This window comes from Rhinichthys klamathensis, unplaced genomic scaffold, assembly GCF_029890125.1.
Source record: "Rhinichthys klamathensis goyatoka isolate OS25496 unplaced genomic scaffold, OSU_Roscu_1.1 h1tg000160l_1, whole genome shotgun sequence".
In the NCBI taxonomy this organism is placed as follows: domain Eukaryota; kingdom Metazoa; phylum Chordata; class Actinopteri; order Cypriniformes; family Leuciscidae; genus Rhinichthys; species Rhinichthys klamathensis.
Genome location: NW_026606694.1, coordinates 1,502,337 through 1,518,411, shown reverse-complemented (window position 1 = coordinate 1,518,411; position 16,075 = coordinate 1,502,337). Strand labels below are relative to the sequence as shown.

Below are 16,075 nucleotides of genomic sequence, written 5' to 3'. Positions count from 1 at the left end.
TGCCACGTGTTGCCTTGGTTTTTGGCTTGCTTGGGGACATTTAATATTCAACAATATTATTGATCTGCCTTACTTCAGGTGGACGATGACGCATTCTCTTCTAGAAACAAACTTCTTGGATTATTTTCATGTTATCACTGTGAAGCTGATTTGAAGCTGTATTGTAAAAAAGTATAATTAAAGGTGACTTTACGTATACAATAATTATTATAACACAAGTCATGTAAAATTCATTTGCTACACATAAAGCTTGAACTAGATTCGAACATCGGCTGTTCAACAGCCTTTTAGCCTACCTTAAATAGATTTGTGCAATAAATTAAAACACTGACTAGACTTAAATATAATAAATAAAAATAAATAAATAGACACACTTCATATCTAAATTATTGTATACCTATATCCGAATCTCTTTATTATAGATGGGTGGTTTTATCTCAATGGCTGCAACAGCTGTTGTCTTTGTAGTTCACTTATAAAGTAGGCTAGCACCATCTGCTGATCACCATATTGGATACTGTAGATCTATACAGGTTTATAACACAGCATGAGCAAACAGAGGAACATTTGTAACATTTAAGAAAATATATGTTAAAACGGCTGCAACAGTATGGAGCTGCAGGTGTAATTAATGTTTCCTGTAGTCTATCTCTATGGGTCACCGAAACATAGAAGGTTTCTATTAAATTAGAAATATTTATACTGTTAGAAAATATTTGAATATCTCTTAAATACATTTATTATATGTTAACTTTTAATAATACATTTTTTGTATTATATTTTTATTTGTTTGCCATGGAAAACTACTTTCGTTCCTTGGGACTTTTATTTTAAAAATTGGAGGCCATGTTTAGGTTAGGTATGTGACATTTACTTCACAACACCACAACCTCATTCACGTTTACTACAGGTGTTAAACGCATAACATCGCATTCATGTCTCGTTTCAAAAGAGGAGCACATGTTGTGGACTCCAGAGCAGGATTCAGACAGGAGAAAGAAGACTGCCCTGTCCCATCTGGATTACTAAAAGCTGCTAGAAAGAGCGGGCAACTCAATCTATCCGGGCGTAGTCTAACTGAAGGTAACACAGTGACTGGAAAAGGACTATTCAACTTCAGTGAACTAACCTCACAAAAAAATACCATAGCAGCCATAATTTGTTGCGCTGACATACCGTAATGCAGATATGACATTTGTCATTAATGTCGTGGAAAAATGAATGAAAATGTCAAAGATTTTGTTCAAGTTTCTGTTCAAAAAAAGTTTGAATGAGTTCTATCATAAGACACAACGTTACAGTAACGTTACAAACAACAGCTGTAGTAACAATGGTACATTGGGTGAAACTATGATTAAAATGGTGTAATTTTGTAAGATTCTACATAATGTTATTTGGGTTCAGTTCCTCAGAGTGTGTGGAGGTTGAATCTAGACACGCCTCAGGAATCTCAGCAGAACTTGTCATTCGGAGCTGCGGATCGGTGGTGGGAACAGGCAGATTTGACCAAACTTCTGCTGTCCTCCAACAAACTCCAAAGCCTCTCTGAAGACGTCAAACTCCTCCCTGCCCTGCTTGTCTTGGATGTAGGTTTCAGCATATTTCATTTTGTTTGACAAACTAATGGTAATAAAAAAATAAAAAATAAAAAAGTTACACGAGCACGACAACACTTTTTATTCTATTTATTTTGTTTTATAAATAAATATAAAGGACTTAGAGGACTCTATTATGGTTAAATCAATGTAACTAGTCCTTTAAAGTTTAAACCACACATTTGTTATATTTATATTATATTATATAAAGTTGGGTCCTCAAGTCTGAGACCATTAGTAAAACAATATTTCTATCTAATTTTTTTATGACAAATTATCAGCATAGCTTTTGAGCGAGTTAAATAGAAATATTTCTCATCTTAGTATTTTTCCATGGAGTTTGAGGGTGTAAATTGTAATTAATTGTAAACTATGTGCCTTTTCCCAGGTCCATGACAATCAACTAAGCTCACTACCAGATTCTATTGGAGATTTAGAACAACTACAGAAGCTCATATTGAGGTACTGATGGAGGCAACACTCTGTATAAAGCAATTTATAAATCTATTTAAAGTGTAGACCTTGTGCCATAATACTTGGTTCTCTCTGCAGTCACAATAAACTGACGGAATTACCTTTGGGTCTTTGGAGGCTTACAAACCTGCGATGTCTCCATCTGCAACAGAATCTGATCAAAAATATTACTCTGGATTTGGGGAACCTGGTTAATTTAGATGACCTTGTAAGTGACTGACCTCTTGTCTTGACCAGCAACAAACTACAGTATTTGGCCATATAACCTTCTAACTGCATCATAAATGCCTAGTTCCTCAAATAATGTTAATATCTCTCCGTTTACATCAATGCACACTACCAGGTTTGGTGTTGGGAAGAGTTTTTAATGTTTTTGAAAGAAGTCTCTTATGCTCACCAAGGATTATGCTCTCTTATGCTGCATTTATTTGATCGAAAAAAAATGTAATTGTAATATATATATATATATATATATATATATATATAATTATTATTTAAAATAACTCTGTTATTTAAATATATTTTAAAATGTAATTTATTCCTGTGATGGCAAAGCTGAATTTTCAGCATCATTACTCCAGTCTTCAGTGTCACATGATCCTTCATAAATTCTAATATCCTGATTTGCTGCACAAGAAACATTTCATATTATCATAAACAATTGTGCTGCTAAGCATTTTTTGTGTAAACTGTGATGCATATTTTGCAGAATTCTTTAATAAATAGAAAGAACAGCATTTATTTGAAATAGTAAATACAAAATATAATGTTACAAAATATTTATATCACATTTTGATTCAATGTGTCCTGAATATAAGTATTAATTTCTTTCTTTCTTAAAAAAAAAAATATCTTTAAACCTTTAAACGGTAGTGTACATCAGAAATGATCCACTGCAGTATGATCATTTGTTATACATAGAGTTAGAAATCAAAGATGTTGCTATGAATGATATACTTCAGTATTCCAAATATTTAGCTCTTTCCTGCTCTTCCCTCTAAAAGGATCTCTCCAATAATCATCTAATGGATGTTCCAGAAAGCCTGGCAAACCTGAAAAGTCTTGTGAAATTGAATTTGTCCTGCAACAAGCTCCAGAGTCTCCCTCCTGCCATCAGTGAAATGAAAAGTATGTTTGGACAGCAGGCAGCAGGCAAGATGTGAATCATGTTTACTGGTTAACTCGTGAACTCATCCTTCTTTTATTAATCCTCACAGACCTGAGATTGCTGGACTGTTCGCAGAATCAAATAGCGAGCATTCCTCCCGTCCTGGCTCAGATGGAGTCCCTCGAGCAGCTTTACTTAAGACACAACAAGTTACGATATCTTCCCGAACTGCCCTGCTGTAAAACACTCAAGGTAAACCCAAACCACTGATGTGGTAGAATAAGTTATGCTTGTCTTAAAAAAAGAAAGACTAACAACACAAGGCTGTTTATATGTTTAAAGGACCTCTTTTGTGGGAACAACCAGATTGAGGTGTTGGAGGCAGACCATTTGAAGCACTTGAGCTCTCTGAGTTTCTTGGAGCTCAGAGATAACAAGGTGAAGAGTCTTCCTGAAGAAATAACTCTACTGCAAGGCCTGGAGCGCCTGGATCTGACTAACAATGACATCAGCAGGTGCTGGACATAATTATGTTATTGCATGTGTACTGTAAAATATAAAATATAGTACTGTGTTTTGTATCACATTCCACTGAGAAAATTATGGATTATTATCATCCCTTTTTATTACTCCTTAAGCAATACAGATCTGCAAATCAGTTGGATAATATTTAAGAATTATTGTACCGTAAGATGAAGAGAGTACAGCGTAAAAATTCTTCTTTGTAGATTAAACCGATGAAAATTCTGTCATTATTTACTCAGTCAGTTCATATCGTTCCAAACATGTATGACTTTCTGTATTCTGGTCCTTAACATGACTGTTCAATGACCAAAAACGGATAGTTATCTTATGAATTACAGGGATAGTGAATATTAAATGAATGAATTAAAATTCAGTCATCATTTACTCACCCTCATGTCACTCTCTATGTGGAACATAAAAGAAGATATTTTGAGATGTCTTTTTTTTTCATTTTTTTTTCATACAACGGAAGTCAATGGTCAACAGTTTTCAGAATGTCTTCTGTTGTGTTCTGCAGAAGAAAGTAAGTCATTCAAAGTCTCTCTCTTCTGTGAAACAGTCTGCCATGTGGACTTGGCGCATTACCTAAGCTGAAGTTTTTGGCTTTGGAGGGCAATCCACTGAGGGCAATCCGCAGAGACCTTCTGACTGTGAGTGTTCAACATATCCCATCAGTAAACAGCTTGTCTGTCCTCCTTTGTTCTTATTAATCTCAGATACAACACCGGAAAAGTCATCAGTGAAATGCGTCAGAAACTGTTACAGTATCTTCTTTGCAGAAAGGAACTGGTGAACTCCTAAAATATCTCAGAAGTCGAATACAAGGTGTGTCTAACACCAAGTAAAGCTTTGTAGAGTATCATTTCATTTTTAAATGATCATTGATTTAAACAGTATAAAAAAGACAAAGAAGATTCTTTGTAACATCATTATGGGTTTTTGTCATGTTTGAGATGTAGAGCAACCTGATGGGGGCTTGAAAGGAGAGCCAAAAACAGCAATGACTCTTCCAAGCCAAGCTAAAATCAATGTACATGCCATCAAAACTCTGAAAACGCTAGACTACAGGTAACAAAACTTCCTCATAAGCAACTTTGAGAGCAGGAATTTGTGCCTTTGACAGTGAAGATTTGCCATTTTCCTTAGCGAGAAACATGAGGGATCCATTCCAGATGAAGTATTTGACGCCATTGATGATAGTCCTGTGTCCAACGTAAACTTCAGCAAAAATCAGCTGACGGCAGTTCCACCGAGGTACAGTAACAGCAATGGCCATTCCATTTCAGAGATTTACTGAACACTTAACAATGCTTAGTTAAAAGAATTCTCTCATTTCCTGTAGAATTATGGAGTTAAAGGACACCCTGGCAGACATTAATCTTGGGTTTAACAAGCTAACAACCATTCCAGTGGACTTTTCCAAACTGAAACAGCTGCTACATATAGATCTCAGGTAATCCTAACTAGTTTTATGCCTTTTAAGGCTCCAATTTCAAGATTTTATTCTCCTAGTTCAGTGGTTCTCAAATGTTTTTGTCACACCAGCAACATTTGACTACTTTCGATAGTGTTGTATTTCTAAGATGGCACAAAGGACAAAAGATCTATAATTATCTTGTGGCTGGTAAATTCTTGGTTCTGAGTTTTAAAGGACAAATCTCTGAGTTCAGATATTTTGTGTTCTGATAAATGTTGCTTATACAAAATATACATACGTAACGAATATTACTCTGAATAAAATACTGAATACTCTAAATAAGACCTCTGATGTCACTTAAAATTGACATCTTAGCATGTGCACTGAACTAATGATTTTTTAATGTTTTTTCAGAAACAATCTATTGATCTCACTGCCAATGGAGTTGGAAGGCTTAACCAAGCTGCGGAGTGTTATTTTGTCTTTTAATAGGCAAGTTCTACCATTACCACACTTACAAAATAGTTACTAAATATATATATGATATCACTGTTTCTGTGTTTGTTGTCTAAATCGTTATTTACATTTCTCTTTAGGTTCAAGTCATTCCCAGATGTGCTGTACCGCATCTCATCCCTTGAGACCATTTTAATCAGTAGCAATCAAGTTGGAGGCATTGATCCTGTCCAAATGAAGACCCTAAATAGTCTGTCTACTCTGGATCTGTCCAACAACGATATCATGCAAGTGCCACCAGAACTTGGCAACTGTACCAGTCTGAGGTGAGGTTGATGTTTCCTTCTGATTCTAGCAAACTGCGGACTTTAGTCTGGGTAGAATCCATATTTTACATGAATGAATGTGAGGTAGAGAGAACAAATGTACAGTCTTTCCAATTGGACAATAACAGATCTTTACAGACTTTAGACTGTCAATTTAACATGATCATGTGATTTATCTTATGTCTTTAGGGCTCTAATGCTTGATGGGAATCCTTTCCGTAATCCAAGAGCTGCCATCCTTAGTAAAGGAACAGATGCTGTCCTTGAGTATCTCCGAGGTCGTATTCCAACATAATTTTTACGTTTAACATAAATTCAACCATCGGTGATAAGCGATCAACTCTTGTGCCATAACACTTTTATTTGCACTTCATGACCGTATAAAATATACAAGACAAAAAAAAAAAAAAAAAACATCTCCTGCCACTCTACCCTTAAAAATGACATTGTAAAATCATTACAGAATTTTGTAATGACATATTTTATAAATAAACACATCGGCATGCTATGTAATGAAATTAAGACAAAGGGAAATCAAATTAATAAAATAAAAAAAATGTGTGTGTGCAAGCTTTAAACTTTATAATTGCTTTTCAGTGTGAACGTTTATATTTTCCGTTATGAAAGCACTAGTAATAAATTATGAATATTAAGAGTTTTGGTTATTGTGTTTTATCTTCTGTAAAGGACCACAGAATGACCAGTAGTAACAATAGTGACATTTTTATTATTTGTACAATAAAGATACATTATTCAAAACACCTCTTAGATACTGAAAAAATTCTGTACTCCAAAGCCGAAAATGGCTCCAATATTCGCTGAACAGCATTGGACTTTCTTCTCCTTTTTATACAGGTTTGTTATTTTAATTTTTTGTAACTAAAATTGATTTTAAATATGTACATATATCATCTGCAAAATGCTTTCTAGACAGAATATATGTCATCAATTACATATTTGCTGTAATACAGAAAAAAAATCGGAAGGAGTAAACTTGCATGTGCAAATAAATGTTATGATAAATTGTCACTAATTCTTTTGAACTAAATTGAATAATTTATTCTAGATATAATTACTTTTTGCACAAAAATGAAACGGCATTCAAGTTCAGTAAGTCTTAATACTGCAGAAAGCTTTAAGTACATTCACAATCTATTGGAATAAATTATTTAAATGTCTCCATTCATAGTTATTTACATCAATACTGCAATTAGACTGAATAGTACCATATATTACCTTTTATATTCAATAGGTCTTTAAACACATACAAAAATGACCATTTGTATATTCATATACATATGTTTATGACACAAATTCACAATTACTTTAGAAAGAATTGTACATATTTGTTTCTAGTCGTTCCTTCCCTCACAATCTAACTCTCTGTCTGTCCATACATTGGTTCTGTGTTCTTTATAAAATTGAACAATTTGAGCATAGCTAATATCAATATATTAGAAACCATTATCTGAAAACGTTTAGTAAAAATAATCATTATCAAATGTTCTTTCACAATAGTATTTGAACAATTAATTGCATCATCCATCATCATAATCTTTAATACTCAATCTTTCTCTGAAGCTGAATGCAGTGGGTGTTGTGTTTGGGGTCTTTTCCAAAAGTCTTGCAACTCTCCCTCTAAATGCTACATCTTTAGCAACATTTGAGACATGCCTTGGATTTCTTTTCTTTCTTTTTTGGGAGGGATATTATGGCACTGATTTAAAAGGGAAAAAATGCCAAAAGAGATGCAAAACAATGGGTATGTAAAAACAGTTTGTCCAAAACACATAGACCCCGAATAAGCATCCTAATAAAACAAGTTTAAGAGTGAAAGCATGCTCTAATCAGTAAAGCCTTACATGTGTACACCGTTTCTAGTCCGTTTTATTATGACAGGAATTCCCTTTGTTGTCCCATTTAAAAAATGATTAAAAAACTTAAAGCAGCTTAACAACATCAAAGCAACTGGAATTAAGCTTTTTTGCGTTCTTTTTCCATTCAAGCTGTAGTATGTGATATGAAAGTACATTTTTATATAGAAAACTGTTGCCAATAAACTGCCACATGTGCATTCGCATTACCTAGCGAATGAATAAGATCTGAGCTATGCCAATAGAGGGTGCTGCAGGAAAACCTCAAAAACGGAGGAAATATTGCTTAGGGAATCTTTTCTGTCATTTGATTTGTGCAAATACAGAAATGTTAAAAGGGGACTTTTTTTGTTTTCCCTAAATTGTCATTTCGTGAGAAGGATATCTCTCGTAGATTGTTACAAAAACACTCACCAGTGTGTTAGAAAATCATCAATGTGTCTTTCATTCACATTCTACGCTCTAATCACATTTGAGTTGTAAATGTATATATTTACACAAGGCATTTACAAAGTTGAGGCAGTGTTATGGTGGGTAAATGTCCTTAAAAGCAGATGTGCTTTCATGCTCCAAGATCAAACTGAAAAGCTGCTAGGAAAAATAGGTACAAAATAATACGCCATATAAATAAGCAGGAAAAAAATGCACCCACTTACAGCCACAGGCTGAGATAAAGAAGAATATCAACAACATCAACGGAAAGATTTCAACAAATGTATGTTGGTGTAGAATGTGTAAGCCATATGTAACGTTATTAGAAATGTCCTCTAGTTAGTACATTTGGCACTGGAATTTGCCATTGGTCCAGCAATTGGCAAAATTGTTCCTAGATAAAAAGACGATGTACAAGTTCCTGTGTTCCATCTGGTTGAGAAGTCTTTAAGCTATAAAAATATTTATATTGTGCTCTCCCTTAAGATTACCAAGTCCACAGTTTTCGGGAAATTCTTCAGAAGAGACACTGCGGTTTCATGCTCCATGTGTAAGAAACTATGTCCGTTGGCCTGCAATGCAAGAATGAAGCACATGGTAAACAAAATGAACTGAGAGAGGAAGGGAGGAAAGGAGGGAGGGGGGCAGGAACAGGCACGGCAGCACAGGAGGGCTGGGAACAGGCCTAGCTCAAAGAGGATAAAGAGATATACACTGTGAGGGAGAGAAAAGATAGATGCATAAAGGAGATCATGCTGTAAAAGGAGAGAAGGTGGAAAGAAGCTGCTCTTTAGACTCTGCATCTGTGGAAGGAGAAGGAGCTGCTTTCTGCAGACGACTGACAGCAACACATAAAACCAGAGACGGCCCAATAACTTCCCATAAAGTTATTTAGGCACACAGAGCCTGGACCACCCCTATGCCCCGTTACAGGTAAAGGCAGCGATGCCAGACATTTCGCTTTTATGCTAAACATACAGACAGATGCTGTCTGAATAGCAATGTCTTTGTACTGTTACTGTAATCATCCTGTTACTGTCCAGAAATAAATATAAAATTTATATATATATAATTATTTACACTACTATTCTAAACTTTGTTTTTTTTTAAATATTTTTTTATTATTAATACCTTTATTAAAATGATCAAACGTGACAATAAAGACTTAAATTGTTATGAAAAAAATTATTTAAACTTTCTATTCATCAAAGAACAAAAATGATTTCCACAAAAAAATATACAAATGTTTTCAACTGATAATAAGAAATGTTTTAATTTTAAGGAAAATATTACATTTAAAAATATATTAAAATAGAAAGCAGTTATTTTAAATAGTTATATTAATTATTTTTGTGTATATATATATATATTACCTATATTTATTTTTATCAAACCATCCAGACTTTTGAACAGTGCATACATATGTATGTATATATTTTTTATTTAAAGTGCCCCTATCATGATTTTTCGAATATTACCTCTCGTGCAATATGTTATATAGCTATTTGTGAATGTAAAAGGTCTGTACATTTTTAAAGATCAAAGTGCATAAAAGTCATTACAGTCAACCAATCAGAACAGACTGGGCCATCTGACCAATCAGAGCAGAGTAGGCTAGTGGAAAGGAGGGGTTTAGAGAGACAATCTTCAAAAATGCGGTGATGTGCAATGTATATTATGAGAAAATTAAAGTGATGCATGTAAATCTTTTGTAGGAGACCTCCAAAACAAAATGAAGAACCTTTAAATTAGCATAATAGTGGCACTTTAATTAGTTGTTTTATTGGGATACATCTCACTACATTTTCAAAAGACCAGATTCAATCTGCATCAAAGATAAACGTAAATGTCAAGTTGAGGTAGTTGGTTGTATTGATTAGTAATATTTTGTAATATCTGATACATAAAATTCATAATTCCATTTAAAATATATCATTATTTCATGCCATTAAAATGGACTTATAAGAAATGTGGCAGCTTGAAATGTTATAACAGTCTGTCATGTCAAGGTTGGACAAACATAACAACAGAAGTCCATGCTCACTTGTTTTGAGACACACACACACACACACACACACTGGACATTTAATGCCACATGCAAAGCCCTCCACTTGCAGTGTGGCGGAGGATGCATTGTCGCAGCTCGTGGGACAATGTGATGGAGAACAGTGTTACCTTCAGAATTTTGTCCCCTGGTCGTAGAACGTTGGAGGCAGGTCCATCAGGCTGTACCCTAGTAACAAAGATACCCTATAAGTCAAAAGTGATATGAGGTTAGGAACCACATGGTGACTATGGTTTAGAATCTTTGCCGTTTAATCAGGATTTAGATTTTCTTTGGTTTCTCTCTCTCTCTCTTTTTCCTCAACTCAAAAGTAATTATAAAATGGTTACATGTATCTATAAAATTACCTTTTACAATTAAGAAGTAAATGCAAATGTTAAACTAAAAAGTAAATGTAAAACATCCGATTGATAAAAATGTTCTTAGGTTTTTTCAAGAGTAAAGTTAGAGGATCCATTAGTGACGTGTTTTTTTTGTGCTGAAATCAAGGCAGAGATTATAAAGCATACATATTTAAATTACATGTGGGACCCATCAGTATGCACCATGTGCACACATATCAAGTCTTATTGACGTCACATATTGAGAGTCCACCAAACTACATCATTTCATCAGGGCTCACAGGGATTCGGTTTGTTAGAAGATCCCCAAAGCAACAATATACAACACAAGCAATCTTTATGCTAAGTTGAAAACCTTATGGGGGGAAAAGAACGACACTTTTTTAATGACACAATTTCAATCTAATCAAAGCTACTAACACATGAAACAGATGTACAATATCTTTTTTGCACATACTTAACGAATATCAGCAACATTCGAGTCACAAAACACTTTTGTTTGAACTATCACCAAATGTTGCCAAGACAAGAAAAGGTTAAAAGGTAATGCAGTCAGCTGGTGTGCAAAGTTGTGCATTGCAGTAGCGCATGTTTCCATGGAAACTCTACAGAGAGACACACTTTCCTGACTGAAGAGAGATAGCTTTGATTTTGTTCTATATAAAGCATCCTTTTAATGCAATTTATGAGAACGAAATGCAGAAATTAGCATACTATGTTCATTGTGCTCTGTCCTTTAAAACAGAGAGTGAAATGGTCTTACCATGTCCGAGGGCTTGAAGGGGTTCCCCTGTCCACTGATTCCCCCTGAGATGCTGAAACCAAGGCCAGGGTTCTTCTCGATTCTCACACACAGCTGTCAACAACATCAATCAAAGGCTAAGTCTACATTAATTCACATACATTTGAAAACACATCTTTTTCTCTACGTTTTGGCCTTTCGTCCACACTGAGACTAAGCTTTTAGTTTTCAAAGGACAAAAGATGCTCTTCCAAGTGTATACATTTGAAAATGCTGTGTTCGCATTGTAGTGTGGACTGTGAAAACTGAAGTGTTCGAAAACGATGACGAATGTTTAGTTGTGTGACACATATTGTAGGCCTACCCATAGATATCTGCCTGCTATTCATTTTAGGAATAGCAATGAGAAAATGAACATAACATCGTCATTCGGAAGGACAGGAGTTATGATCACATAATATGATTGACAGCTCTAGAGCGAATGACACGCAAGAAAGAAAACAGCGCTCTGTATGCTGTTTCAAGCTCTTCAGATCGCATAATTCAGTGGAAAATGAATAGAACTGATAAACCGTATAAGAACATGTAATAATAAATCTGTTCTCAGAAACACAATGATAACAAGAACTCAACATCCATTCTCTTCTCTCTTCCGGAATAGTTTTCAAAACAGCGCCACCACTCTCACACTTTTGTGCAACAGCAGCGGCTCGGGTAAGCTGGAATCTAATTGGACGGCTCGTTTCATTGTGGGGAGGAACGGGGAAAAAAAATTCAAGTTCACCTGGATGCAGCCTGCAGATCACTTACTCTGACCTTCACCAACTACGAACACATTTCCTATCATGTATGCCTATTGAAGACGAATGAGCCAATCAGAGTAGTGCATGGATTGATACCGAATGCCATCATAAAAGAGAGGCGTCTAATTCCACACAAATAAGATAGCGCTTATATAGGTTGAGCTCAGTCTAGAGCACACTCAATCTGAGACAACTTCAGTTGTTTTTTGTTAACTTAACTAGCTATGTGCGTCTCATTGAATCACTGAGTTTTCAGCTACAGCAAGTTTAATCTTCTAGATCAGTCGAATTCACAAATGAATGTTATTTATTGTGAACCAGTTTATTTAAAAGAATCGGTTCAAAAGATTCGGTCACGAAACTGGTCGCAGAGATCTCGATTTAATACTTCATGAAGTGAATCACAATATTTGACCGCGGGGGCTGTGAGATTTTTGGATACAATTTGAGCTAAAAATGAGTCGAAATGTGATGTTTTCAAATCTAATTTTGGTCGCACCTGAAAAGGTAACATAATTAAAACATCGCTTATTCAAGGACATAAAATACGTGAGCAGTTCACAATTTTACTTCATGCTTTTAAAGGGGTCATATAATGATACATGCACTTTTACAAGTTGATTGTACTGAAATGTGTGTTGGCAGTGCCTGTACACAACCATAATTATGATAAAAATCCATCCAGTGTTTTTGTTTTAATCTCCTTATATGTTTTCCCATGTCTCAAATCAAGCCGTTCGACCGTGTAACGTCACACGGTCGGAAGCCCCTCCGACGATTGTTGATTGACAGCAGCGTTTCAACACAGACCCGCCCTCGCTCGTGAGCCAGCTGTCAATCATAGTCTGCGCGGACCGGTGCGGTCATTGTTGATATGCTGGAGCACTGTCTATGAGCAGAATGGCGTCTAAGTGATTGGGGTGTTCTGTTCTTGGGTGTAATAAGGAACACAGCAGTCATTTTAATGTTCCTAAATCCGAACCGCTGAAGACGCAGTGGCTGAGTTTGTTTTCGAAGGGAATATTCCCCACGAGCAACGTCAATGCTTTCATGTTTGCGCGAATCATTTCTCAGCAGACTGCTTTATAAACGAGGGTCAGTATAAAGCTGGTTTTGCTAAGAAGCTCCACCTGAATAAAGGATCGGTACCAACTATTTGTGTTTCTGCTGAACCTCCAGAAGAACTAAAGTGAGTGTAACGTTTTATTAACCTTTATATTAATATTTATATTAATCTTTGCAAATCGCTTGCACACTTCACGATGAATGCGCCTAAGGTTTACACTCAGGGTACATTACGGCATGTTTTCTATGTACGACGTTCTCAATATAATTCATAATCCCACGTTTATAATGAACAACGCGTTATGGTTATTGTGTTACAAACGGTGTACGCACAGAACAGAGAGGCGGGGTGAGCAAAGCTCATTATCATTTAAAGTCATATGCACTGAAACGGCGTGCTAAAAACAGAGCTGTTTTTGACCAGGTAAAATAAGTGTTTTCTTACAATACTAATGGAAATTTTTAATTAAAGCAGCACCAAGTAGGAATTCCATTTTTGTCAAACAGCGACCCCTAGAGTCGCTGTGGAGTACTTGTACTGTCGTGAATAGCACTCACGCAGAGATGGCTCGCACTCACGGCCGGATCCCCTCCCCCTGTACACCGGTACCTGTTCAAGTAGGATGGATGCTGTAACGAGTGTAAATAAGGTATGGCCCCTTTAAGAGCTGCGCTCTCCCTGTTTAACTGTCGGCAGTCTGTATTGTATGTGCGCCCAACGCAACACCACATGTATACGGCGCCGGGTTATTTCTGTTTGATGCTCATTTTATCAGATCTGTTTTTTTGCCGTAAAGCAATTCGTTACCTCGCGAGACCTGATATCACACGATACTTCCTAACACTGAGGCCGGCGGCTCGCCGGCCCAAAGTTGCAAGGGTGGTTTTGCGGCTCACAGGCACCAGGGGGTTGCGAGACGACCACCAGTCAACACGAAATCAGTAATATAAACATTACAATGACTCCAAAGCTGTTCGGTTAAGGTAAAGAAGTTACTTAGTTCACCTTTAAAGTATATTACAAACTTTTAATCTAGACCCTAAAGAATCATATTAGCTTGTACAAAAATGGCATTATATGACCCCTTTAAGCTGAACTTACTAAACTGTTTGCTGAAATAACCACAACATTAATGCCAGGCTGAAATAAAAATGCGCTGTTTATCTGTAAGTCAGGTGCGTGAAAGTTGCGTTCATTACTATAGCTACAGACTCCAGACGCGTTATTTCTGAATCATGGCATGAACAGATAAAAAGTTCGCGATTTCATCACTTTAAAATAACGAGGAACAAATTGTTTTTCTGAAATTAAGTGTAGCAAAAATCTAATATTATGCTTTGCAATGTAGTGATGAAAATGAAAGCTTCATATACGCACATAAATAGTAGATAACACGGCAGACACATTAGCCTATTGCAGTGTAATTTAGTTATCATACAACTGCATGACTGCAATAACACCTTCTGTAACTATAAGTATGTCTTGTCATGTTACTGATACTGCTAACGATACTGATACATCCTTTTTCATTTCCTTTCTATGGTGATAAATAAATAAATAATTTAGCCTTATTCATAATTTATTCATCTACCTGAACACCTGGCCCTCATGCTGTGGATAATCAACCAATTAATTGTTTTGAAATATTGTGGGGTCGTTCGTGCGTTAGCCCAAAAGCCAGCTTAATTTATCAAAACAATATCAGGGACATTGCGAGGTACATGCTAATGTTTTTTTTTTCCCTTCTGTGCATTATAATGAAGGCTTTGTGAAACTGCACAGCTTTTCCAGTTTTTTAAATGACATACTCTTTCCTACACCAACTACGAACACATTTTCTATCAACTATGCCTATGAAAGACAATGGAGCCAATCAGAGTAGGTAAGGGGCGAGGCGACACGTGCAGCCCCGCCCCGATCTGCAGGCTGCAGCCAGGTCCTTCTCAAAAAATCCACACACTGGTCAAAAAAACGTCTCACTTTGTTGCGCTGCGTTTGATTGCCCCGGTGTGAATAGCCCCATAGGGATCTATCGTTTCGATTCAAGAGCGTCATCGCAACGCACATTTGCTTTACTTAAAGGGATAGTTCACTTTGAAATTAATTTTTGGTATGTTTTAGCTTATCTCAAGGGCATCCAAGATGTAGGTGTCTTTGTTTCCGCAGTAGTTTCAATTTTCAATTTTTAGGTCAAACCGTTCTTGTCTGTCAGTCATATAATGCAGGTCTATGGGGTCCACCTCAAAGAGCATACACAGAGAAGTCCAAATTAAACATGATTTAATGACTCGTAAATGTAAGTACACATTGATGGCCTGAGACACGAAACGAGCGGTTTGTGTGAGAAAACGAACAGTATTTATATCGTTTTTACCTCTTGTAAACACAGCCACGTCCAAGTGATCTGAGGGCGCGGGCGCTTCGGTCTTTTCCGGCAAGCGCCGGAAGTGATCTCTCGCGCGTGTACGTCACTCATTGTTTACACAGAACAGAGATTGTAGGTAAGACGGCTAATTAAAATGGTACTAATTTGCGCTTATCCGGGATGTTTAAACCGTCGTAAAAGAAAACAATTAAAAATAAAACATTGTATGAGTGACGTACACGCGCGAGAGATCACTTCCGGCGCTTTCCGGCATTTGCCGGAAAATACCGAAGCGGCCGCGCCCTCAGATCACTTGGACGTGGCTGTGTTTACAAGAGGTAAAAACGATATAAATACTGTTCGTTTTCTCAAACAAACCGCTCGTTTCATGTCTTATGGTGCGTTCACGTGCTATGGAAAATATGATATTTTCCACTTGTGAACTGGTATTTACCAGTGTGTTGCGTTCAAGTGCTTTTGTTGTTG

At 36.3% G+C, this 16,075-nt stretch overlaps 2 protein-coding genes across 14 annotated transcripts in view; one reads left to right on the top strand and one right to left on the bottom strand.

Moving 5' to 3' along the window:
• Positions 1–892: 892 nt before the first annotated feature.
• On the top strand, positions 893–11,491 carry lrrc40 (leucine rich repeat containing 40). 2 transcript variants are annotated; one of them, XM_056258872.1, is made up of 15 exons: positions 893–1,083; positions 1,405–1,586; positions 1,984–2,057; positions 2,148–2,277; positions 3,074–3,197; positions 3,287–3,429; positions 3,520–3,692; positions 4,262–4,352; positions 4,482–4,527; positions 4,665–4,770; positions 4,849–4,956; positions 5,045–5,155; positions 5,534–5,611; positions 5,716–5,901; positions 11,359–11,491. In XM_056258872.1, the coding sequence occupies exons 1-15, from the start codon at positions 936–938 to the stop codon at positions 11,363–11,365; spliced, it is 1,707 nt and encodes a 568-aa protein (XP_056114847.1). In that variant the 5' UTR covers positions 893–935; the 3' UTR covers positions 11,366–11,491. The 2 variants fall into 2 exon arrangements, with proteins under 2 accessions (XP_056114847.1, XP_056114846.1); XM_056258871.1 differs by lacking the exon at positions 11,359–11,491 and adding an exon at positions 6,091–6,304.
• lrrc7 (leucine rich repeat containing 7) overlaps positions 8,016–16,075 on the bottom strand; it is a 146,930-nt gene continuing 138,870 nt past the window's right edge. For 11 of the 12 annotated variants that reach the window (XM_056258864.1, XM_056258862.1, XM_056258865.1 and 8 more), the window contains 3 exons: positions 11,377–11,469; positions 10,383–10,457; positions 8,016–8,779 (listed from right to left, as the gene is read on the bottom strand). In XM_056258864.1, coding sequence (XP_056114839.1) covers positions 8,672–8,779; positions 10,383–10,457; positions 11,377–11,469 — 276 coding nt within the window. In that variant the 3' untranslated portion in view covers positions 8,016–8,671. The remainder of the gene's footprint in view (positions 8,780–10,382; positions 10,458–11,376; positions 11,470–16,075) is intronic. The other variant, XM_056258868.1, reaches the window with a different exon arrangement.

Excerpts from the sequence above, each read along its gene's own strand:
- lrrc40 (XM_056258871.1), top strand. The coding sequence starts at position 936 with ATGTCTCGTTTCAAAAGAGGAGCACATGTTGTGGACTCCAGAGCAGGA. Across the intron at positions 1,084-1,404 it reads CGGGCGTAGTCTAACTGAAG|TTCCTCAGAGTGTGTGGAGG; the intron begins GTAACACAGTGA and ends ATTTGGGTTCAG. Across the intron at positions 5,156-5,533 it reads CTGCTACATATAGATCTCAG|AAACAATCTATTGATCTCAC; the intron begins GTAATCCTAACT and ends ATGTTTTTTCAG.